This window comes from Piliocolobus tephrosceles, chromosome 14, assembly GCF_002776525.5.
Source record: "Piliocolobus tephrosceles isolate RC106 chromosome 14, ASM277652v3, whole genome shotgun sequence".
NCBI classification, from domain to species: domain Eukaryota; kingdom Metazoa; phylum Chordata; class Mammalia; order Primates; family Cercopithecidae; genus Piliocolobus; species Piliocolobus tephrosceles.
In genome coordinates this window covers 41,536,748-41,563,155 of record NC_045447.1, presented here as the reverse complement: position 1 = coordinate 41,563,155, position 26,408 = coordinate 41,536,748, and the positions used below count along the sequence as shown (strand labels likewise).

The following is a 26,408-nucleotide window of genomic DNA, read 5'->3' as shown; positions in this document are numbered from 1 at the left end:
CCCAGTACCTCAGTTGAAAATGCAGAAATCACCGGTCTTCTGTGTCGCTCGCGCTGGGAGATGGAGACTGGAGCTGTTCCTGTTTGGCCATCTTGCTCCGCCCCCCTCTCTGTGTCTTCTTGAGCCTTGACTTTCACATTGATCACGTCTTCCTTGTTTTCTGTGTTTGTACCTCATCTCCACCCTGGACTATGAGCTCCTTGACTTTAGGAGCTAAGGCTGAGTCCTCTCCTCCTCAAAGCACAGCTCAGCACAGGCTAGGCCCAGAGCACACGTAAGTGTGTTCGCAGAAGGAACTGAAATTTGGGAGGGCACAAGGCTCCCTGGGAGTATTTCCTCTTCTAAATACCCTTCTCTGAACTCATGGCGTCCTCTCCAGGTCACACAGTCTAGATTTAGCCCCAAATCCCAAAACTACCTTCCAACAGGACTACCAAAATCCTGAGCCTAGGAGACTTCACATTGATTTTAAGGTAAAAGTTAAAAACATCAACTTCATAGTAAAGTAAAAGTAGGGTATATTAATTTAATCTCAATTAAAGGTATAGTTTTTCTTCTAAAAGGAAAAATAATTATGAAGGAGACATCAGGAAATTCTTAAAAAGAAAAAAATTTAAAAAAATGAAAGTATCACAATATTTTTTGATGATGAACACTTATCATATACCTATATGAACAAATAGGCATATAAGTCAACTGAATGAAAAGTTTGAGCAATCACGATCTTACTTGCAGATGCCAGTTGTTCACAAGCTCTGTGTAGTTATCGCTTATGTATATTCCTGCTGGCTGCCAAAAAAGAATTTGATATAACATTCAACAAAGGGAGCGTGACTGACAAGGCTATAGGAAAACAAGAGGGGAAAAAACCAAGAAAAGCAGTAGGTCTATCTCATTAACATGAATGATGATTATATTCAGCCCTGAGTTTCCTAGAACCAAGGCAGGAGGAAGCCAAACCAAGTTACAGTATTCTTATCACAGAAGAGAAGGAAGCATAATGAGTTTGAACAATAACAAAAAAAAAGCTTCTTTCTGGGACTAAATTGTGAAATAAACTTGTGTTTTAAAGGACAGCATCTTCAGTGAGTTTTTCCTCAGGTTCAAACCTGCTCTACACAATGGTTTCCAACCCTTAATAAAACGCAAACAGCTTAATACGAATGTTCCACTCAAAGTATGTCACTTCCTGGTGATTTATCTGAGGCCAGGTCACTACCTGGAAGCCCTTGAAGAATGGAGATGAGTGCGGAGGGGTGTATGCTCGAGGCAGGTGTGCACAGATCCCACCTGCACAGATAACCACAGGACTACACACATTCACACACACACTTTAGATTGAGTTATTAAATTCCACAAACATATACCAAAGTTCTATAGGTTCCTGCTTGTAAGGATGTCACAGCCCAGGAGCTATTCATTCTTTGCTCACTCCAAATGCCACTATTTTCTAGAGCCTCAGGTTTAGAGAAACTCATTTTAAAAAATGTCCACATAGTCTTGGTTTATCAGAAGTGTCCTTACTTAAAATAAGAATGAACACAAATAAGAATCATAATTATTATATTGTACCACAGATGTAGCTAAACTGAATTGTTGGAGAAGGCCAGCAATGAAGCCTCTGCTGGTCCAGGTGTGATCTGGCTGCAGTACCAGCATGGAGAAGCCTTGAGTTTCTACTCTATGTGCAATAATCTCATATTTGTTTCCCTCTCAGTTAAGTTTCTTCTGTGCCCCTTGGCTCCTATCTCTGGGCTAACCCAGTTTTTGTCCTCCAATGGCATGATGGTCTGGAGGTCTTGTTTCTGGGGACAGAGGCTCTAGATGAGCAGAGGTCACAGGTGCTGCAGGGGGATACCAGAATCATCTAGGAGTTGGACAAAATGGCCTTTGAAAACTCCCAGTCCTGTGAATCTGAGAGTCCAAAATTCAGGCCTGACTCCCATCACCAAGAACTTTCAGAGGCCATTGTAAGAATGTAGAATGGTAGAGCCAGGAGGACTTAGAGCTTATCCCTCCAGCTCCCTTAGAAAGAAACTGGAGCCTGGAGTGGGGGTAGGGGTCTAGGCAGCGGCTCAGTCAGGTCACACCAGCTGTTAGTGACAGTAAGTATTTTCTGGGCAACTTTTGTGTGCCTAGGACCGTGTTAGGTGATAATCAGAGGTAGCAGAAAGGCTACCTCTGACTGAAGAAGCTTTATAACCTTTTAGGAGGAAGAAAAATACTCAAAGACATGCCTAAAAATTCAAGAATGCCTACAAATTCTATCTAAACAAAGTGAGGAAATCATTTATGGAGACAGAGGCCATATCCTGGTTGGGGATGGGGCTTTAGCCAGCCTTGAAAGGAAGAGATAGGTTGATGGAGGAGGTCAAGAGGCATCCCTCTGGGGGTTCTAGAAGTATTATGAACTAGTGCTGGGGGTACAAAGGAGAGACAGAAGGATCTAAAGAACTGGAGGAACTGTTATAAGGAGTAAGAGCTAGAAGGAAAAATAGGAGTTCACAAAGAAGGACGGGAAGAGCATTCCCAGCAGAGGGAGCAGCATGAGCAAAGGCAGGACAACTGAAAGTATATGGGATGTTCACAAGGAATGGGACTAGGTAGGTGTGTGGGTAGCTGCAGCCCAGGGCCTTTAATGTCAAGCTCAGGGACCTGGTGATGGAAGCAGGTGGGAAGCAGAAACTGTGGCAGTTTCCTGGATGGTGATGCCAGGTGATAAAAATGGGCCTCCGGGTTACCCCAGGGAACTGTGGGCAGCTGCTCCTTTGGGGTTTCCTACAGAAGGAATTAGAGATGAATCATCTCAGTGATTACAGGGAACAGAGTGCTACTTGGTGATGTAGGATCTCTAGCTTTAAAATGAAATTTGTGCCCATCTGCTAATTTTTCTAAGAGAAATGTTTGTTTATGGCAGTGCATCAGCTTCCTCCTGACTTTACAACAGATTATTTGCATCCTACGTTAATGCCACAATGAAGTAGACAGACTTCATGTTTTCCAACTGAATATTTGTATCGTAAAAGCCTCCTGCCAGCTCCTCCTTGGGAGTGAGGCTGTTAGCAGGCCTAGCAGCAGGGAGCACAGATTGGGAAGCGAGCAGGCCTCTCAGGCCTCCTGCTCACTCTCACCTGCCTCTGCTGGCCCTCTGCCCATGGCTGGGGCCTCTGCAGTACTTGGGCTCCTCCTTGAGGGACATTCAGTCCCCAAGGCTATGGGGACAGGGACTGGCTCTGCAGACAGGCTGTATGCCCAGGATGCATCCTGACCAGTGTGTTTTTGGTCCTCCTCACCCTGTGCACCAAGCTCTAAAGAGAGTGTTCCGTGATTGCAGGGCGCCAGGGAGGAGCTAAGCTGTGGATCCCATCTGCGTTTTCCCACAGCAATACCTCAGATGACTGTCATCTCCACACTATTTATAGCAAAAAGCCAGGCCAAGCATGGTACTCAGGTCCTCTGTATCTGCCACTGCAGCTCTCTCTACTTAGAAAATCTGAATTGCAGCCTCTGAGTTGACAGTTGTGTGGGTTGGGGTATCGTGTGGAGGGACAGTAACGTGTTTAAAAGCAGAAAACATCCCTTCCTGGGAAAGTCACCATTTTACAATATTCTCAGGGAAGACCTTTGCAGCAAGCAGCCCAGACATAGCACACTGCAAAGCAATTTCTAATAAAATGTATTGTCAGTTGACAATTTGTAATTGTGTATATTTATGTGATACAAATTGCTGTTATGATTTATGAATACAATGTGGAAAAATTAAGTGAATTAGCATATCTCACCTCAAATACTTTTTTGTGGTGAGAACGTTTATTTTTTGCAATTTTGAAATGTATAATACACTATTATTAGCTATATTCACCATGCCGTGTAATAGAGCTTTAAAAAACACCTTATTCCTCTTGTCCAACTGAGATTTTTGTATCCTGTGGCCATTATCTCCCCATTCCCCCGCCCACAGCTTTTGTAATGACAATTTTACTCCCTGCTTCTATGAGTTCGATTGTTTTAGATTCCACATACAATTTGTCTTTTGGTGCCTGGCTTATTTCACTTAGTATAATGTTCTCCAATTCCATTCATGTGGTTGCAAATGAACAAATTTTTTTTTTTTTTTTTAAAGGAAAGGCTGAATCGTATTCCATTGTGCATATATCCCACAGTTTCTTTATCCATTCTTGTTGATAGACACTCAGGTTGATTCCTTATTTTGGGTATTGTGAATGATGCGGCAATCAACATGGAGTGAAACATCTTTTCAACTGATTTTAAATATTTTGGGTAAATATCCAGAAGTGGGATTGCTGGATCCCAAATCAGTTTCATCATAGTCCCCCAACCTATTTCAGAAAAGGCAGCCAGGCACGGTGGCTCACACCTGTAATCCCAGCACTTTGGGAGGCCGAGGCAGGCGGATCACTTGAGGTCAGGGGTTCGAGCCCAGCCTGGCCAACATGGTGAAACACTGTCCCTACTAAAAATGCAAAAACATTAGCCAGGCTTGGTGGCTGGCGCCTGCAATCCCAGCTCCTTGGGAGGCTGAGGCAGGAGAATCCCTTGAACCCGGGAGGCGGAGGTTGCAGTGAACTGAGACCACACCATTGCACTTCAGCCTGGGCAACAAGAACAAAACTCTACCTAAAAAAAAAAAAAAAAAGAAAAGGCTATTCCTTTCCTCACAGCCACCCAAGCCAGAAATCTGGGCCTGTTCCTAAATGTAGCTTCCATCCCAGTCAGCCAGTCACCTCCTTGCCAGTCCCAGTGTCCTGCCGCATGTTGAGCCCTCATCACACTCATCTCCTCCAATGTCCTCAGGCCCCCAGCTCCTCCAGGGAAGGCACCCCTGGCACTCATCTCAAGTCTCCTTCCAAAGCTTGCGTCGTCACCCCTCCACTTAGAACCGTCACTGGGCTCCCATTGCTCTCAGTCAGCCCCTTGAAATGACTCTCAAGTCTCTTAATAATAGCTGACTCTTTCATGGCACTTACTGTGTGTCAGAGACTGTTCTGAACACTTCCCATCTCATTAGCTCATGTAGTCCTCCCCACAACCAGGTGAGACAGGTGCTATTGTTATCCACACTTTACAAGAAGGAAACAGAAGTCTAGAGAAGTAGGCAATTAACGTTACCCACAATCCGTGGGCAGGAGCAGGATTTGAACTGGCAATCTGGCTCCAGTGCCTGGGCGCCCCACATTGGGAGATGGTCCCATCAGGATGTCATCTATTGACATCCTCAAGAAGCCATCCCTTTGCCATGTTAGTACCATTCCAGGTAGCCTGAGTGCCCCCAAGTGACCAAGGAAAAACTTACCCTTAGAAAGTCGTTACTTCCAATGCCCCCAACCTTCCTATCCTCTACCTTTTTGTTGTTTAAAATTCAGTTGACCTGTTAGCTGCCATCCTGGGAAGGTCTGACCACTTCCTTCTTTATGCCTCTCATACCTCAGAGATCTGCCAGGGCATCTCTAATACTTCATATTTATCCAACAGTAGTTCTCAAATATTGTATATCTTGGTCCCTGTTATGCTGTGTCTTTACTTCTGATTCTTGTGCTTGGCACACAGCACTCAGTACATGCTGCTGAATATTTAAATGAATAGAAAGTGCTTTCCAAAAACATGATGGAAATGTTCAAATTTGGCAAGAAGTGGCAGAGGAGTTCAAGCAGCAGATGGAGGTTGGTCCGGACGACTGGAGAGCCCTTCTGGCTTTCACAATAAAAGGAGTCTCTGGCTCTTGCAGTAAGCAGTGAGGAGTTTTTAAAAGAAAGTAAAGAGCAGACAGAATTTAAGGAGGATACTGGGAGACCCAGCTTTTACTCCCAGTTCTGTGACTTATTCGTAACTTGGTATGAGTTACCTCCCTCTCTTGGTCTCAACTTCCTTCATCATCAAAAAGGGAAAAAAATAATACCCGAATAAATGGATGCCTTTCCCTTCTCTCCATCCAGTCCCTGAAAAAGCCAGTGCCAGGTGGCCGGGAGGGGTGGCTCAGGCCTGTAATCCCAGTGCTTTGGGAGGCTGAGGCGGTCAGATCACGAGGTCAGGAGATCAAGACCATCCTGGCCAACATGGCGAAACCCTGTCTCTACTAAAAATACAAAAAAATTAGCTGGGCGTGGCGATGCATACCTGTAGCCCCAGCTACTTGGGAGGCTGAGGCAGGAGAATTGCTTGAACTCAGGAGGCGGAGACTGCAGTGAGCCAAGATCGGGCCACTGCACTCCAGTCTGGGTGAGTGAAACTCCATCTCAAAAAAAAAAAAAAAAAAAGGCTTGGTTACTAGCTTTATTGCTTTAAGAAAGAAATATACCCTCTCTGCCATACTTTCCTTCTCCATAAAATGGGAATGGTAACAAACATTCCAGCAGCGTTGGAGGGGCTCCAATGAAGCAATGAGGATGGCCCTGCTGGGCATGCCTGCACAGCTACCATGGAGATGCTTAAAAGTCTGGCTCATGTAAACTCTGTGGTCATGATGAGCAAACCTCTTGTGCTCTTTGGGTTTTGGTTTTTGTCCCCGCGCATCCACCCCTAAGAAGTTGGACATTCTGATCATCTCAGGAACTGGGCTGGCCTCACCGCCCGTGTGGGTCTGCTTTGTATGGCCAGTGTCATGCACAAGCTGATTCGGTTTTTGTTGCAGCTCGTATTCATCGATCTGGTGGCTGCAGGTCTACCGCCTCAGCTCGGGAACCTGAAGACATCTAAGTATAGACAGACTTTCTTTCCCTCCACAATAGCTTCCTGTCTCTGCCACACCAGCAGGCCTCTCGACTGCCACCTACTGGCTCTACAGACTTCTTTGACCTTTCTCTTGTGGCTGATGGAGCTTGCTGCTTGGTCTTCATCTGCAGACACGACAATTAATTTCAAAACACTCTCCCTTATTACGACAAAAGAGCCCCTCCTGCCCCTCCCCGCATCCTCATCATCCTCTAAGCTAACGTCTCCAGCCTGCATCCTCCTGGCTAGTGCTTTCCTCTTTATGGCATTTAACTACTTTGTCACTTGAACAGTGTTGAGCTTAACTGTCTTGCCCCTGGGGAAAATGGCAAGGTTGAACATAAGGGGATACAGATACTGCAGGGTAATCGTTGGGGTGGAAACTCTCATTGACATAGGCAGGAGGTAGGCCAGGAGCTCCCAGACATAGCTGGGGGAAATGTTTCCACCTGGTTAAGACCCTAATCTCATTAAGAAGACTAAACTTTTAACTGTTATCTGAACTGGAGTAAAGATCTTCAACTGGGGCTTCTGTAAGCAAAAAAAATAGCCGAGTTATAAACTGGGACTGTGTGGTCAGCCATTTAGCAGATTACCTGTGAATGAATCCCCACTACCACAGACCCTCATCAATGAACACTGACAAACTGGAGGGCTGTTGTACAACTCACATATACTGTCCTTTCAGAACAACAGACGTCAGACTCTGTTAACTCATTAGTGCGAGGCTTCACAGTGCTTTCTCAGAGCAACAGTGGTGGTCCCTGGTCTACAGGGAAAAGTGCCTTATATCTTATCTCCATTCTTTTCCAGTGAGGAAGAGGAGGCTTGCGGACCTGACTGGGCCCATCATTCCCAAGTGCCGGAGTGGTGTCTAGTGTGTGGCGGTGGAGACCAAGCCTTTGAACTGGACGTGTTCTATTGATGACTTGTACTCTGCAGGGGAAACCAGAAGGCAAAATGCCGGCAGCACGAAACCCTTTTGTGGTTCAGTTCTTTATGCACTAAGGTTTTAGGCTGACTAGTGGTTGTAGTTGAAAATTTTATAAAATATCGTTAATGTGAAGTTTTTCTTTAGTCACAGAAGTTGAGTCTGGTTATTATTTAAAAACTAGAAGTCCCCAAACCAGCAGATCTTACTGAAGATGATGTTCCAGAAGCAGCAACTTAGCCCCAGGAGCCCAGTTTCAATGGCCTTGCTGTGTGGTGTTTCAAGTGCATTTAAAATGTGTGACAGAAACAGCACACTCTTCCACATGCTTTTGAAGTATTATAAAACACTTTATTACAAATTTGTCTTAGCTATTAGCAAATAAAACAGATTATCATTCTTTATTAACCCTCCTTGGAATTTTAAAAACCTCAAGATTAACGTTGCCAAATTGATTACTGGATCAAGAACACAATTTTCCCCTCAGGACAGACAGACAAACTGAAGCCACAGAACTCTGCCAAGAATCACAGAACATGAGATTCCTTTTGCTGGATATGCAGAAATGATAGGGAAAAAAAACCAATGGTGAAATTTCAAGTTTTGAAAACCAACTTTTCATTAACAATCCCAGGCAACAAACATGTCCCAGAGTGTTCTTTAAATGTTTGGGATTTATGTACGATTGAATACTGGAGTTAGAAAGAACTTCTGCCTTATTGAATGCCAACCTTATGATGGATATGAACATCTATGACCAAATACTTGAAAACACCTTTCTATATTGCACAGTGGGCAAATGGCTTATGTGAGGTAAGACACTAGAGGGATAAATTTCCAGGCCAACATGGCTATGGTATTTAGCAATGGCCCAGCTTAGAGACTTCAGCTACTGATCTCATCACTTATTAGACAAATCGCTGCTGATCTTACACCTGTATATTAAGCCTCTGCAGGACAACAGTGAAGAAAATCCAGATATCAAGGAATTAGGAAATCCTAGCCAAACCACCCTAAGACGATTACACTGAAGCGTAATACTAGTATTGCTGCCAGATGTGTTTCTAACAGCATGTGCGTCTCTTGGGATCCAGCAAAAGTGTTAAGCCACAATGCCCTTGTGCCTTTTAATATACCACAGTGCCAGTTAAACTAGTATTTTTGTTTGTTGCTGTTGGGAGTTATTTTCACTAGTGAGTTCAGCAAATCTCATGATAAAGGACAAGGTCAAGAACTCCAGAGCACTGAGCAGAGAGGCTGGTAATGAAAAGGTGAAGGCCTGCACACTGAACTGTAAGGCAGTAGGCAGTACAGGGTAACTGGAGGTGGGGCCAGGGCCTCAGCACTATGGAAGAGTGTCCACTGAGGCTGCACATGGCCCAGGAGTGGCACCATGTTGCAGGGACAACCATCCCCACTTGGCTTCTCCTTAAAACACAATTGCAGCTACATTCTGCATCGCTGAAAACTGCAATATAATATTAAATCTGTTGGTCTATGTATGGCTGCGTATGTGTTTCTTGGAACCTGTGTGACAGGGACATGTGCCTGGCACACTGGCCAGAAGACTGGGCAGCCACCATGGCAGTGCTGGATGACCTCAGTAAGAATGTGTCATGTATTCCAGGTGCTGATCTAAAAACTGTGGCTCAAATGTCATCGAGCTCATATGAAGCTCCAAGAGAACATTTAAAAGCTAAGAGAGTAAGTGCGGGGGAAAGCAGAGCTATTAGAGGAAACCTCTCATAGAAAGCAAACCAACAGAAAATGAAGAAGGCCACATCTTTAAGGCCACCTCTGCCTCTATCAGATGAGTTGCTGGTCTAGACCAGGGACTGGCAAACTTTTCAGTAAAAGGCCAGACAGTAAATATTTCAGATTTTGCAGGCCACATCATGTCTGTTGCAACTATTCAATTCTGCCGTAGATCATGTGTAAAGGAATGGGTGTGGCTGTTCCAATAAACTGTAGTTGACCCTTGAACAATATGGGTTTGAACTGCATGGCTGCACTTATATATGGATTTTTTTCAACCATGCAGGTTGAAAATACAGTACTGGCAGGAGGTGAAACCTGTGTACATGGAGGGCTGATTTATCACATATGTGGGTTCTGTAGAGCCCACTGTGGCACTTGAGTATGCACGGGTTTTTGTATACTCAGGCGTTCTGGAACTGTCCTCCATCTATACCAAAGGATGGTTATTTCTACAAAAGCAGGAGGTAAGCCCAATGCACAGCTTGCAGATTCCCCTCAGGCGAGAGACAGAGATTAAGGGTAGATGGCAGATGACCTTAGTGGCTTGTTTTAGGAGGCCACTCCCAGGGCCACAGCTTTCACATGTTTGCCACTAGGGTAGAAGGTCTGCTGACAAGGACAATGACTACTAACAGCCCCAGCTGCATAGCAAAGAAAGGGGATGCTGTGGCCACCAGGCTCAGGCTCTATCCCTCAGCAGCTTTGGGATTCCACGCAGCTCACCTTTTTCCTGTGCTCTAGCATCATCCAAATCAGAATGTCTCAGGTAAGTGGTAGACAACGCGACTCCTCCCCTCCCGCTGTGAAGTGTAGACGGCTGCCATACTGGCAGTGGCCAGCACTGAAGTATCCCGATTTCTCTGTTTCTGCAGCCTCGCCATGCTTTCTCCGTATGGTCACCCCAAACCTACTTTTACCGAGGGCCTGGGAAAATGCCAAAGGTGCTGCTCACGCAAGCACTGGCCCATCCTCAGCAGCATCAGGCCCTGGCTCTGGGCTCACAGGCCGTTGCACGTGCCACGAAAGTTCCCTAGGTATGCGCAGCCGTCTGGCTGTGCACTCGCATTCCTCTTTAAAGCTGTCTTGCATAGGGCCTGAAGCTTTCCTGCTCCCCTTGTCTTGACATGTGACACAACAGGCTGTGAATCCTTGTCCTTGACAGGCAGGGCAGGTCAAAACGAGCTGGCGGCACTGGAGAGTGGAGCAGAGTTTATACTGGTCCCACTGGGCTCCACAGTATGAACACTCTGGGGAGGAAGGAAAACCATCATTATAAACACATGCGTTCACACACATGTGGACAGGCATTGCTCCCTCTGCTGACTAGAATCTCAAAGATCTGTGGAACCCGGGGAAGGTTTCCAAATAGTAAGTCTTCTGTCTTCCAGCAATAACAACTAACCACCACTCCCACCACCCAGCTTATTTTTTTTAGGGGGTGACTTCTGGGAACTGTCTGCTTCCAGTATTTACTTTTTTTTCCTTTTTCCCATCTAGAGAACAGGTGGTAACTAGATGGTAATGAAAGTTTCTCTCTCTCACCAGCTATTCCAAAGCTGGCCAACCACCTCCCAACCCCCTTGTTAAGTGGCCTTCTCCCCTTTGATCATTCCCTTTTCCAGTGGGGACAACACAGCTAAATACAGGCAATAACCCACCTACAGTGAGCATCTGCAGTCCACACCCCTCTCCCCGAGGCCTGCGTCTCTCCTGCTGTTGCTAGGACACTTGACCATCTGATTCCTAAAACTCACACCATCTTCTTTCTCCACCTGTTTTTCCCTGATGACCTCCTGTTACCACTGATAACATCATTCTTTCTCACTTTTCCTTACCTTGCTTATCTAAGCTACCTCTGAGCCTTCTCTCTCTCCTTCATACTCACACGCAGGTACCCATCGAGTTCAGCCAATATAACCTCTGTAAAATCAAATCTACTCTTTCTACTTGTTGAGAATTTATACTCCATCTAGCTCCAAAACAGATCAGAAGTAGTGATCAATAAGAGAGAACTCAAAACCACTAAAATGAAAATAAGACCAAGAAAGTAAGGGAGAGGACAATCCAACTCACATCTTACTCAAATGTGCATGCCACCTGTGTCCACAGAGAGGTAGGAGTTCCTACAGTCATGTGTGCTATGGATTTACCTGGTAGTCTGGTGAAGCCTATAGATCCTGGCCTAGAAAAACTTTTTTGAGACAGGGTCTTGCTGTTTCGCCCAGGCTGGAGTACAGTGGTGTGATTTAAACTCACTGCAACCTCAACCTCCTGGGCTCAAGCAATCCTCCTGCCTCAACCTCCTCAGTATCTGGTACACACCACCATGCTCAGCTAATTTTAAAAAGTTTTTGTAGAGACATAGTGAGCTATGTTGCCCAGGCTGGTCTCAAATTCCAGGGCTCAAGCGATCCTCCCACCTTGGCCTCCGAAAGTGCTGGGATTACAGGCATGAGCCTCTGTGTCTGACCAAGAAAAATATTTTTAAATGCATAAACATGTAAGATGACAAAGGAAACCAACTATACAGAAATACAAAATATCAAAGTATTTTTCAAAGTCTGTGATATATAATAAGACGTGCCATTTATTAACACATTGTATATCAACTCTTAGTGGTGGGCCTAATAACTATTTTCATTTTGAAGCAGTGATGAGTATAAATACTATTTTGAGGTATCTGAGGCAACTGAAACATGATATGAAAGTACTGTAAATCCTACTGAAGACAAAGTCACAGGTACATTAATACAACTGGTTTTGTTGCCTACATTCATAACTGAAGGAAACACTTTATTTTAGTGAGGTGTTATCGAAAACAAAGATACAATTATTTTCCCATCCAAATTCGCAGAACCCCTGAAATTACAAGTACCAGTTCCAGGTTAAGAGCCCTGAATTAGCCCAGTAGTCCAGCTCTTGACAGGCAGGCAGGCAGGCAGGCAGGCAGGGCAGGTGAGATGATCCCATGTTAATAGGCTTGTCCAGCTAGGAATGGTGAAGCCAGAATCCCAACCCAGGCCTCCTGACTCCTGGGCTAGGGTTCTCTCAGCTGCAATGCTGGGAAAATGGTGGCACAATGTACTTATTTTCCCTGCTTATTCAGTGCTCAGTAATAAGCACTGGCCTGTCTTCCCTGTGTCATTTTTCTAGAATGGTGAACTGACAATGTGCTTCATTTCAGTTTGGGCTCGGAGCCCATGCTGACCTACCTGACACCACATCACTGTTGTAGGACAGAGCATAGCGTTCATCAAAAACAAACAACTTCCCTTTGTAAAAGCCATCAGGAAACTCTTCCAGGTACTTGTGGATGCCACCCTTGAGCTGGAACACCGCCTTGCACACTCCCTAGGTGTGGAAAAACAACAGGAAATCTGAAGAGCCTGCAGAGAGACCTGTTAAGATGCTCCACGGAAGAGCGGTGCATGGCGAGGAGCGCTGACATGGAGGACTCATGGCCGCTGCTATTAGTTAGGGGCTCCTGGCTCCCACTGCGGTACACTAAGGAATTGCTGACCAAGGGGTCAAGGCACCAACTGGCTAGATCTTGCCTCCTAGGGGGATGGGTGATGACAGTAGGCAGGGCCTTCACCCTCTAGATCCTGGGAAGCCCAACTATTTTTGCTGCCCCCTAAATATAGGAAGACACCTGTTGGGACATGTAATGTTACTGAATTTGCTCCTCAGGATCAAGCAAAAGGATTAGGAAAAGGGAGATGTTAACTAATCTCTCCCTTTTACATTTGATGAGTCTCTAAGACTGTTAAGTGTTTTTCATATCTTGAGATTAAAGATCCTCAGATTCTGTACTTATGAACTCCATGCTACAGCCATACGAGGGGTGAAGGCATGCTTTGGCTGCCTGGGACGGGGAGTACTGCGGGCAGCAGATAGCTCCACATATGCTGCTGGTGGAGCCGTCTCCTTCACTGCCATGCCCACAGTGCCCCGGGGTGGTGGCTCACCTTGGCTTTGAGGTAGGCTGAACCCCGCTCACAGCGGATGCCCCCGGTGCAGTACATGAGCACTCTCTTCTCTCTGAAAAGTTCTAGGTTTTTGTCAACGTAGCTAGGGAAGTAACTGAATTTCCTGATGTCTGGGGCTAAGCAGCCTTGGAATCGTCCCTGTAACATAGGAGCAACAAAAGGAAAATTATCACAAAAACATACCTGGTAGGAACGAAGGTTCTTTTTGTACCCAACAAACCCTACCTTAGCAAAGAAGCCCCTGACAGTTGCTAGTCTCATCCCCACTCTGACCTTTCAACTTCAAGATCTGAACTTGAAACCGAGGCTGGTGGGCTGTGGGTCACCTTCCCAGGGTCCTTAGGGGAACTGGAGAGGCTGCCGAAAGGCAGCTTTGCAAGATCCTTGATACATGTCAAAGGCAGGCTCATGGGAGTCACTAAGTATATTATGTGCCTAGATGTCTTTACTTCATATTTTCTTAGACTCTCTCACCAGATTCTGAGTTTTAGGACTTGGGTTTTCTCTGAAGCTGCTAGTACTGGCAGGAGATCCATGTGGCCATAGGTGGGCACATACAAGGTCCCCTTGGGAAATATACCATACTTTGGGAATGGGGAGATCTACCAATTTAGAGAACTCAATTCCGGCTTTTACTTACTATTTTGCTTTCATAGAAGTTTCTGCAATCAAGAAGGATAGTATCACTTTGTTCTTGATTTGCCTGAGATAAAAACTTTTCTACTTCTTTATGAAATTCACTTGGGGATAAATGGATTCCTAAAATCAAACCAAAAAAATTATGTTAAAACAAAGGAAAAAACCCAAAAAACCCAAAACCCAATCACAACTCACCCAACCTGACTTACATGTTGCTTTGTTTCTTTCCACCCTAACCTCTTCCCTTCATAATTACAACTGTCTGAAAAGAACACTACTTGATGATTATGATGAAATAATTTAGTAATTCCACTAATTCCAGGTATCCTCAATTTCCCTCCTCCTAAAATGAAGGTGATGGAGACCTGGTAATTTAGAAATAACCAGTCAAAGAATTTTGCATCCTCTTAATTGGCCTAATCCTATTGATAAAAACCAGGCAACTGGGATCTAAATTGCCATGTGAATTTGCTGGTCCATTGTATGGTCACTAGTAGGTCAGGAAATGGCCACTGCTCTATTGTCACTGTACATGGAGGAGCTGGGTATGTATGTGGCTGACTACAGGCTTTGTAAACTGTTCTATATCAAGGTCGAACCCACGTTGAAGGCTAAGAACCCTGGCAGAGGCAGGTGTGAGCAAAAAGTTATGGAATAAATTTGGAATAGATACATTTTTAATGCAAAGGGGCAAGAAGAATGTGTCTAAGTGTGTGTGCATAAGAAAAAGAGAAAAGGGCAAGATGGGTGGACAACAGAAATGACCTATGAGAAAGAAAGTAAAGTGGAGAAAAAGACAAGAAAGCTAGAAGATGGATAAGTATTAAAATACAAAGGGAAGCCTGGGGAACATAGCGAGACTCTGTCTCTACAAAAAAAAATCGAAAAAAATCAGCTGGCCATGGTAGTGTGTGCCTATAGTCTCAGCCACTTTGGAGGCTGAGGCAGGAGGATCCCTTGAGCCCAAGAGATCGAGGCCTCAGTGAGCTATGATCACACCACTGTACTCCAGCCTGGGCAATAGAGCAAGACCCTGTCTCAAAAATATATATATACAAAGGGACTAATGGGAGAGAACCTCAGTCTCCTGGGGCTCTTTGCCTTGTAACTCTCTAGGGCAGAAATATTTCCCTACCTTTGCGGGTCCAGACATCTCAGTAGATTGTGAGGAACTTTTGGTGAATCTGCATTATGAGGTAGCCATGCCTCATGGGCAGGGTCTCTGGTGACTCAGTTACCCACCATTCATGATAAAGCTTTACAGTACCAAAGGAGCCTCATTCCCCTCAGAGAAGAACCCCAACAACCAACGAAACTGCTCCACACCAAGGAGAGATGAGGGCCCACAGCCAGGCCAAGGAATCTGGATTGCTACCTGCCTTACAGTTGTAGAGAGAATGCAGTAAGGCCAGATTCTATATAAGGTATTGTCACATAATTACATGGATACAAAAATAATGGGGGGAAAAGGGAGATTCAAACATGGGACGTAGGCCAGACATGGTGGCTCATACCTGTAATCCTAATGCTTTGGGAGGCTGAGGCGGGCAGATCCCCTGAGGTCAGGAGTTCAAGATCAGCCTGGCTAACATGGTGAAACCCCGTCTCTATTAAAAATACAAAAATTAGCCAGGTGTGGTGGCATATGCCTGTAGTTCCCAGCTACTCAGTGGGCTGAGGCAGGAGAACTACATGAAACTGGGAGGCAGAGGTTGCAGTGAGCATTCCAGCCTGGGCGTCAGAGTGAGACTCCATCTCAAAAAAAGGCCAGGCATGGGCGAGGTGGTTCTTGCCTGTAATCCCAGCACTTTGGGAAGCTAAAGCAGGCGAATCACTTGAGGTCAGGAGTTGGAGATCAAACTGGCCAACATGATGAAACTCTGTCTATTAAAAATACAAAAAAAAATTAGCTGGGCGTGGTGGCACATGCCTGTAGTCCCAGCTACTCGGGAGGCTGAGGCAGGAGAATCACTTGAACCTGGAAGGCAGAGGATGCAGTGAGCTAAGATTGTGCCACTGCACCCCAGCCTGGGCAACAAAGTGAGACTCCATCTCAAACAAACAAACATGGGACGAAAAGCATGGAAATCTACTAAGACTCCTACCTGCAGGGAGCTGCAGGAAACGAAACCTGTCCCCTGCTTAGGCTATGATTGCAGTTGCTCTACTGGCCCTGAGAAGGATTGTTGGGACAGTGACCAGCATGGATGTGTTTAAAAGAGGTCCCTTTACCAGGTGTGGTGGCTCATGCCTGTAATCCCAGCACTTTGTGAGGCTAAGGTGGGCAGATCACTTGAGGTCAGGAGTTTGAGACCAGCCTGGCCAGCGTGGTGACACCCCGTCTCTACTAAAAACACAAAAAGTAGCCGGGTGTGGTGGCGTGCACTTGTAATCCCAGCTACCTGGGAAGCTGAGGCAGGAGAACTGCTTGAACCCGGGGGGCAAAAGGTTACAGTGAGCTGAAATAATGCCACTGCACTCCAGCCTGGGCAACACAGCAAGACTGTCTCAAGAAAAAAAAAAAAGAGGTCCCTTTAAATAACTTCCTTCAAGTGAAAACACGACAGCACTGTCTAGAGCCCACTCTCTGCCTGCAATGTCCTGCAGTGCCTAGGAAAAGTTGTAGTCACATTGCCTCCCGCTAAGATGGGAACAGTAAGCAGACAACAGCTCTTTCTGGCCCTCATCTCCCCATGCATGAGTCTCTTTCCCAGATGCCTGTATCCATTTCCCCCTGGCTTCACTCTCAGACTTCTTTCAAATCTTTACGTATTAAAAATGAACACCATGGAGTCAACCAGACCTTTGTGCTTCCTGATCAAAGAAGACAATAGTGCTTATGTAGTCTTGGTGGCGGAAGAAAAAGAAATCAAATCGGAATCTGATCAAGTCTCTAGTCCTGAGTTGTCAATACAGTAGCCACTTGCCACATGTGACTGGCAAGTATTTGTGCTATAAGGGTGACATACATACTGGATCTCAAGGACTTAGCATGAACAAAAAGCAAACTAATAATTTTTTCTATTGATTACATGTTGAAATAATATTTTGATATATTGCATTAAGAAAACCATATTAATTAAATTAATCTCATCTAGTTTTTACTTTTAAAGATGTGGTTACTAGAAAATGTAAAATTATGTAGCTCACATTGTATTTCTATTAGCGCTACTCTAAATCTAATCATCAACTTACAGGAAATAAAGAGGACAGAGAAATATATCTTGGAGATACAATTAGTATTGTCCAGATTATGGGAAACTCTAAAGGTCAAATGACCCAGTTCCTTCAAAAATAAACTGCAAGGGAGGGAAAAAACGGAAATAAATCTATAGGTTGAAAGACACTTAAAGAGACATACTCATGAATCACAATGAATGAATCTTATTTAAATCTAACAGAAACGAAGCTTAAAAAATATGAGACAACTGGGAATTGAGTGACTAAACCAACTAGATATTTGATAACATGTTAAGGAATCAGTTAAAATGTTTTAAGATGTGATATTGTTTTATATCTTTTAAAACATATTTTTATCTTTTAGAGATACCTACTAAAAATATTTATAAATGAAATGGCCTGACATTGGGGTTGCCTTCAAAATAACCAAGATGGGAGAAGGGATGGGGTATAGGTGAGGGCTGGCCATGAATCAGTTAACTGCTAAAGCTGCATGATAGGTGCATGGAACGTCACTATACTATTTTCTCTACCTTTTTAATGTTTAAATTTTTTCATGGTAAAAAGTACAATAAAACTCCAAAACACCTGCCAAACAAATGTCTTTCAACCATTTACCATGGAGAAGATGGGGAAAGAACATTCTAGAGCAGTGAAAACTGCTTTGGTGTTGAAAGCAACTTGCTTCCTGTAGCAAAAGGCCTGCGTACTCTATTCTGCTGACGAACTGTTTAGAAGTAATAATTACACTCTTCCCAAACTGCTTGCTGTCTTTGGAAAGAGAAAACAACTACTTGCTGAACCATCACCAAGAAGAATAAGATAGATCACTCTAAGAGGTGAGTCTTCAATCACCACAGCACCACAGAGAAACAGCGTAAACACTGGATGCAGCCAAGTGTTAGCCACCCCACAGCTGCTTTAGAGAGGACTCATGACTGCTGATCACGGTGCCCAGCTTTCTTATTTGTCTATCAAGTTTTGTCCCTGTGAATTAAAGCACAATCTTCTAAAAGCAAGCATACCAGGTTTCTTGTAGGAGATCTTTTTGGGGCTGATCCCCATGGGCACGATTTCTTCAAATACACCAACACGCAATTCTGGAAAACAGTGAGCTCCTCCTTTGCTGGTCTAGCCAATGAGAAACAAAACAGAATACAGTCTTGCTGTCCCATCTCCAGGTATAAGACAAGTGCCAATATAAGAATGATGGTCTGTTTTGTAATAACGATAGTTGAAGTCTTAAAAAACCTCTAGTTAGGGCCCAGAATATTCCAGATAATTCAACACTGATACTTATTGCATATCTGCCATGTGCAGGAATGTTAAGCTGAAAAGGTGTTTCTTTAGGTACAAGCATTTAATCGTAAAACTGCAACACTGCTGACCAATTCTAACATGTGATTATGCCCAGTTTTCATTCTTTTCCTATCACTGCCAGCGTGAATGCTAGCAAGGCATTTCCCATCACCTTATCACTTATTATGACAAAGTATAAAGTCACTCACACAAAACAGTGAGAGCAACAACTTTATTCCCCTACATGGTGTGAAGTGTTAATCTTACAATTCCAGATTTACTAAAAACACAGTGATCTGCTGACCAGGCTGGTGATCTCTCAAGTGAGTTAATATGTCCAAGATTTGGAGTCCCAGACTGCATGAGCTGTAACATCCTTATTTTATAAGAAGGGATACTGAGGTCTAGAGCACTAGCTGGTCCAAGATCACATGGAGACTCAATGGAAGCATGGGGACGAGCATGCTCCTTCTATTGTACTGTCTCGTAACCTAAAGGGAAAACCGCATTTAAAGGGGAAAGGGGGCCAGGTGTGGTATCTCACGTCCATAATCTCAGCACTATGGGAGGCTGATGTGGGCGGACTGCTTGAACCCAAGAGTTCCAGACCAGCCTGGGCAACATAGTGAGACCCCGTCTCTCCAAAAAGTTTGCCAGACATGGTGGTGCATGCCTTTGGTCCTAGCTACATGGGAGGACCACCTGAGCCTGGGGAGGTCGAGGCTGCAGTGAGCCATGATCACGCCACTGCACTCCAGCCTAGGTGACAGAACAAGACCCTGTCAAAAAACAAAACAAAACAAAAAAACTCCCCAAGCCCCAAAAAATAAAGGGGAAAGGATACTTAACTTGGCACTGCTTATTTCTCTACTTTGAACTCTTCTTCAATAACATGCACAGAGGCATAAGCAGATGGTTCTAGATCCATTTAATTTTCATTTTCTCTTACCTTAAAATCATCTTTACACAGCTCATCCTTAAACAATGGGAAGGAAAGCATGACTTCCACATAGAGTCTGGTAGCCAATTTGCTTCCACCAACTGTCCCATTGATTCCTTCTGTAGCAATTCGAATCTGAGACACACGATGGTGAGAAAGAGAACAGACTGTTCTTAGCTTGGTTATCTTTCCAGGGAAGAACAACAGGCTCATGTGTGTCAATAAGTTTAACAGGAAAAGCAGACGCTGCTGAGGACACCAAAGTGTTACTGGACAAAGATATCTGTGTTTTTCTTTTTTAAACTTTTAAGTCCGGGGTACAAGTGCAGGTTTGCTCTGTAGTAAAATTGTGTCAGGGGGGTTTGTTGTGCAGATTATTTCACCATCCAGGTATCAAGCTTAGTACCCCTTAGTTATGTTTCCTGATCTTCTCCCTCCTCCCACCCTCCATCCTCCAAAAGGCCCCAGTGTTTGTTGTTCCCCTCTATGTGTCCATGTGTTCTCATCATTTAACTCTCACTTATAAGTGAAAATATGTAGTATTTGGTTTTCTCTTCCTGCATTAGTTGGCTAAGGATAATGGCTTCCAGCTCCATCCATGTCCCTGAAAAGGACATGATCTTGTTCTTTTTTATAGCTGCATAGTATTCCCACATTTTCTTTATCCAGTACCACATTTTCTTTATCCTGTTTATCACTGATGGACATTTAGCGTGATTCCATGTCTTTGCTACTGCAAACACTGATGCAATGAACGTATGCATACATGTGTCTTTATAACAGAACAATTTATATTCCTTTGGGTACATACCCAGTAATGTGATTGCTGCATCGAATGGTATTTCTGTCTTTAGGTCTTTTAGGAATGACCACACTGTCTTCCACAATGGTTGAGCTAATTTACACTCCCACCTATAGTGCATAAGCATTCCTTTTTCTCTACAACCTCACCAGCATGTTATTTTTTCACTTTTTAGTAATAGTCATTCTGACTGGTGTGAGATGGATACCTGTTTTTTTTTTTTTTTTTTTTTTCTGAGACCGAGTCTCGCTCTGTTGCCCAGGCTGGAGTGCAGTGGCGTGATCTCGGCTCGCTGCAAGCTCCGCCTCCTGGGTTCCCGCCATTCTCCTGCCTGGCCAACATCATGAAACACCGTCTCTACTAAAAATACAAAAATTTTTAGTAGAGTAGCTGGGACTACAGGCACCCACCACCACGCCTGGCTAATTTTTTTGTCTTTTTTAGTAGAGACGGGGTTTCACTGTGTTAGCCAGGATGGTCTCCATCTCCTGACCTCGTGATCTGCCCACCTCGGCCTCCCAAAGTGCTGGGATTACAGGCGTGAGCCACCGCGCCCGGCCACCTGTTTGTTTTTTAAGACAGAGTCTTGCTCTGTTGCCCAGGCTGGAGTGCAGTGGCACAATCTTGGCTCACTGCAGCCTCCATGTCCTGGGTTCAAGTGATTCTCCTACCTTGGCCTCCTGAGTAGCTGGGATTACAGGCATGCATCACCAAGCCCAGCTAATTTTTGTATTTTTAGTAGAGACAGGGTTTTGCCATGTTGGCCACGCTGGTCTCGAACTCCTGGCCTCAAGTGATCTACCCACCTTGGCCTCCCAAAGTGCCAAAGTGCTGGGATTATAGGCACAAGCCACCGTGCCCAGCTGGATACCTGTATTTTTCTAAAATGGCATAGCCTACAGTTCTGATGAGGTATTGTTTCATATGTGCTGAACACGAGAATATGAATAAAACTCCTGGAAAGCCCCATTTGCTATGGAGCTACAATGGTCCAAGAGCCAAAGAAGTGAATTCTGAGCTTAATCTAAATCCAAGTAGCCCAACAGAGTCCTCCACAGAGGTCAGCAGATCTAGGATCAAGATTAAGCTCTGCCACTCACTTGCATGTAGCTATGAGAAAGTTAATTGACTTCTCTGAACCTTAATTTCTTTATATGAATAACAAGGGAACTAAAGAGCACCAGAAATTAAAAGAATTGCTGAGGAGATACTACCAAAATCCTAAAGCACAGAGCACATCTGAGGGCAGAGGGCATACATCAGCATGTATCTCTGCATGGTGTTTGGAGGACAGCCCACCACTGCAAACCCATCCACTGGAATACAAGTTCCACATGGGTTTGTGTCTGTTTTGCTCACCGGCATATCCCCTAGAACAGTGCCTGCCACATAGTAGGCACTCAATACATATTTGTTGAATAAATGAATGTGCATTCGTGTTTGGGGCTCTTTGGCATCTCCAGTCCCATATTCTCTTTGAAATGCTCCCCTGGTTAGGGGACATTAGAGCCTGGGGTAAGGCCCCAGCCTTAAGGGGCACTGCTCTGGGGGCCCTGCAGAGTTGGTTGTTTTCATACTACAAAATCCTGTGGATGAGTTTAAAGATGGATCATCTTTAAAGGGAACTGAGCTCTCTAAAGAAAAGTGCTAGCAAGCGCAGCACATGTGGCATCATGGCACCGTCTGGAAAAAGAGATGATTTAACTCAAGGTCCTATATTGTTCTAGTCATATAATACTGATATCTACCAGTTCTTGGTAATTTGAAAATTTTTAATGGCTGCCCTTTTTTAGGGTCCAGAGAAGACACATGAGTTGATGCCTCACTTGATCAATTATTTAAGGTATGGATATAAAACAAGATTCATGGCACAAGCCAATGCCAACTCACTGGTAGTTGTATATAATTTTAAACTTTGAAAGTTAACATAAAAGACACAAACATATGCATGTGTGTAATGTAATCAGAGACTATTTTAGGAAAATAAAAGCCACTGATAACCCTACATGCCTAGATGATCCTTACTAACATTTTGGTATACATAACCTTCCATGTTTATACACGCACTTCTGGTTTTGTCATGAACATGCATTCATTCCTTCATTCTATCTTCTCCAAATACCTACTGAGGGTCTACTACACGCTAAGCTCTGTTCCAGCACTGAGAATACATCAATTAATTAAGACCAAAATTCCTGTCCTCATGAAGCTTATGAATGAAAATTATACTTTCAGATACTAATCAATTCTTTGAAAAGCAGAAGGGATAGAACGTGATGAGATCTGGAGAGGACTACTTCAGACTAGAGCTCTAAGGAGACAATATGTGAGCCGAGATCTGAAGTGGGGTATGCGCCACGTAAAGGTGCGGGGGAAGAGCCCTCTAGAGAGGAAGGAAACAGCAAATGTCGGTACCCTGAGCCGGTAAATGATCCTGGCAGGTTCTAGAAAATTAAGAAGCAACTTGGAATCACACCTCTATGCAGAGTACTGTAAAATGTTTTCCAGAGTTCCATGACAAAGATTCCAGATTACATCCAGACTCCTTGAGAAACAGTGCTGCAGTCTAGTAAAGCCAGTTCTGGGCACGGGAGAGGGAAGCAGGAAGCCCACGACATCTCTGCTACACAGGCTACTGTCCCCACTACGAACTTATAGTGGACTACATAGAAAAATAGAGCCCAATCAGTGTAAGAGTTAGAAAACCCACTCCAAAATGGTTTCTGACTACAGCAGGTAAGATGAAGTATGTACATCTAAGCACCTCGCTTTGGGTAGGCTAGTAAATTCTTTTCTAATTTATTGTAATCTCAGAACCCAAAGAAAAGACAAGTACATCTGCTCCCTACATAGCTAGGGCAGAGCATGCTCTAAACTCATGCACTAGACTTTGAACCCCCAGGATTCTCTAACAGAAATCCTTCAAAGCTCCTTAGTGAGGAAGGCCTTACATGAAAGAAATTGAGAACAATTAGCATTTATTCAGCACTTGCTATGAGACAGAAGCATTACATTATAATCCTGAAAGGCAGATATCATAATCCCCATTTTACAGAAAAGGAAACAAAAGCTCAGAGAAATCAATTAACTTGCCCAAAGGTATAGTTGATAGCTAGTAAATCTGGGATTCAAAACCAGATCTTACTGGCTCCCAATCTTATCACTTTTCCTTTCTAAAGCCTTCAATGTATCCCTTCAAATTTTTTGAGGCAGTAAGGAATACACAGCAATAGGGTAGAGGCTTTTTTCCCATAATTTCACAACTGTCAAGTCCTTCTCTTTCCCTACTTAGGCACCGATATTTTGCCAAATCTCCAAACACAAAACTCTCATTAAACGGGCATGTATCCTTGACACCTAGGAATTTGTATGCAAGATCTAGGCAAGTACTGCCACCTTATGGGTAAGATCCCTCATTGCTAATTTAGCACTTGGGTTGGGCCAAGAATAATAATCTGCCTCTAAACCAAGAGGTTGTTTTCATACCTTGTACATTCAGGTTTACTGTGAGAGTATCCATCTTTCAGGGTGTGGAAGTTTTCTGAATAGGAATAGTGATGAATGTATTCATTCTACAAATAAATATTATTTATTTATTTACACCAGGAATTGTGCTAGGAATTAGGGATACAGTGGTTGAAAAAAATATAGTTTTTCGCTTTAGGAGCTTACAGACTATGGGAGGTCACAGATATTAAAATAAAAGTTACAAATGGACAAATACTATGAAAAATAATTACAAGACGCCATGAGAGAGTGCACTGGGAAAAATGAATTTCGATTGACAGGAAAGGTCTCTTTGAGGAAGTGTCGTGAAAATTGAGAACTAAGCTTGAGTAAAAGCCAGACTAAGGAACAGAGTGGGTGTAAGAGAGCTCCCTGAAGATAGTTTGCTTGTAAAAAGGCCCAAGGACAGCAAAGAACTTGGTGGGTCCCAAAATACTGAAAGACCATGTTGCTGGAGTATAACGAGCAAAGAACAGTATCAGACGAGAGGAAAAGGTAAGAAGGGGCCAACTCACGCAGGAACCTAAGGGCATTTTTAAGGCACTGGTTTTCCTCCACATGAACTGGAAGTGGCAGCCACTGAAAGAGTTTGAGGAAGGAGTGATATGATTCTATTTACCTTTTAGGATCATTATGGCTGTGTGGAGAACAGATTAAGTGGCAGGCAGGGATGGCAAGTAATTTGAAAGCTACTGCATGGACTGGGTAAGAGAGGGTGGTGGTTTCGTCTAAAGTGATGAGTGTGGAAGAGAGAAGGGAATGGAATTAAGGAATATTTGAAGAGGTGGAAATGGCAGGACTTGGTGATGAACTGAATGAGATAAATTAAATCATTATCTATTAGAAAACATGGATGTGAAAAATATCACTGATTGATCAATTCAGACCTGGGCCATATGTTGGGAAAGATGAAACAAAGCAGCACAGTGTCATAACCAAAGGAGGTTTCAGGGGGAAACTAGTTCAATTCCTTCTGATTTAAATTTTGAAACTCATATAAAAGACATAGACATATGCATATGTGTAATGTTATCAGAGAATATTTTAGGAAGATAAAAACCATCGATAACCCTACATGCCTAGATAATCCTTACTAACATTTTGGTACACACAACCTTCCATGCTTATACATGCACTTCTGGTTTTGTCATGAACATGCATTCATTCCTTCATTCTATATTCTCCAAATATCTACTGAGGGTCTACATGCTAAGCTCTGTTTCAGCACTGAGAATACATCAATTAATTAAGACCAAAATTCCTGTCCTCATGAAGCTTATAAACGAAAATTATACTTTCAGATACTAATCAATTCTTTGAAAAGCAGAAAGGGATAGAACGTGATGAGATCTGGAGAGGACTACTTCAGACTGGAGCTCTAAGGAGACAATATGTGAGCCGAGATCTGTGGGCCATGTGAAGGTGCAAGGGAAGAGCACTCTAGGAGAGGAGGGAAACAGCAAATGTCAGTACCCTGAGCTGGTACCTGACCCTGGCAGGTTCTAGAAAAATAAGAAGCAACTTGCAATCACACCTCTATGTTCTATAAAATGTTTTTCCAGTTAATATATCATGAACATTTCCCTATACCAGGCTTGGCAAATTATCCTTGCTTTTGCATATAGTTTTATTCAAACACAGCCATCCAATTCTTTTACATATTATCTATAGTTGCTCTCATGCTATAATGATACTGAATAGTTTTTTGTGCAAAACCTAAAATATCTACTATCTGGTTCTTCAAGAAAAAGTTTGCTGACTCTTGGCTTATGCTAGTAAATATTCTTATAAAATATGATGTTAATAGCTGCCTAATATTTTACTTAAATGCCCAGTAGAATTTCCTTAACTTCTAAGAACTCAAGAGTGAATCTTTTTTATAATGAGCACAGCATTTGCGATCCGAGGTTGGCAGGCAAGATGAACCCAGTGAAGGAAGGAATATAGGAGAAGGTGTTACCTTGCCTGTGAGGTGCAGGTGCTGACACAGAGCTGTCTGCCAGGCACAGATCCACTGGGGATCCTCCAGGTCACGGTAGCAGTAATAAAGGAGCACCTCCCCTTCTTCATTGCCCTGGCCACTATAAAATGAAAATCCGAGGCAAAGAGCATTTGAGTTGCTGACATAAAAAAGTCACAATTCATACAGTACACGAGGGAAGGCTAAGATGAAGACACTCATGCCTGCCTTTGCTCTGATTATTGTTCTCCTGAAACGAAAAGCAACTTCTTTTTATATTTGCTTTACAGAAGACAGTATCTGCACTGAACTTACTTTACAAAAAGTGAGTTTACTTTGATCCCTCATTTAATGGTCACATCCAAGAGACAGGTATCAGTAACTCCAATTCATAGAAAAGTTAGAAATTTGGTTCCATTCTGGCTTATCCTCTCACATAAGGCAGTATCTGTATGTATCATCATACAAAAAAGTTTCACTTCCATTTTTTCTTATAACCCTCTTTCTATGATGCAGGTTATTATCATCCCCATTTTACAGCTGAATAAATTAAGGCCAATTCCTCCCAAGTCAGACAGCCAGAAAGGGATAGTAAGGACTTAAACGCCAGTCTTCTGACACCAGATCTATACTCCTTCTACTGCACTGTGCTGTCATACTAACTAGCTGGGCAG

At 43.7% G+C, this 26,408-nt stretch overlaps 2 protein-coding genes across 2 annotated transcripts in view; one reads left to right on the top strand and one right to left on the bottom strand.

Annotated features, from left to right (window-relative positions):
* Window positions 1-9,643, top strand: part of TMOD1 (tropomodulin 1) — a 98,442-nt gene extending 88,799 nt beyond the window's left edge. The window contains exon 10 of the mRNA XM_023203112.1: window positions 7,543-9,643. Coding sequence (XP_023058880.1) covers window positions 7,543-7,607 — 65 coding nt within the window. The 3' untranslated portion in view covers window positions 7,608-9,643. The remainder of the gene's footprint in view (window positions 1-7,542) is intronic.
* TSTD2 (thiosulfate sulfurtransferase like domain containing 2) overlaps window positions 7,987-26,408 on the bottom strand; it is a 33,051-nt gene continuing 14,629 nt past the window's right edge. Inside the window, exons 4-10 of the mRNA XM_023203107.2 lie at window positions 25,735-25,855; window positions 19,475-19,600; window positions 18,252-18,357; window positions 14,048-14,166; window positions 13,387-13,545; window positions 12,631-12,769; window positions 7,987-10,665 (exon numbers count right to left, since the gene is read on the bottom strand). Of these exons, the coding sequence (XP_023058875.1) occupies window positions 10,367-10,665; window positions 12,631-12,769; window positions 13,387-13,545; window positions 14,048-14,166; window positions 18,252-18,357; window positions 19,475-19,600; window positions 25,735-25,855 (1,069 nt within the window). The 3' untranslated portion in view covers window positions 7,987-10,366. The remainder of the gene's footprint in view (window positions 10,666-12,630; window positions 12,770-13,386; window positions 13,546-14,047; window positions 14,167-18,251; window positions 18,358-19,474; window positions 19,601-25,734; window positions 25,856-26,408) is intronic.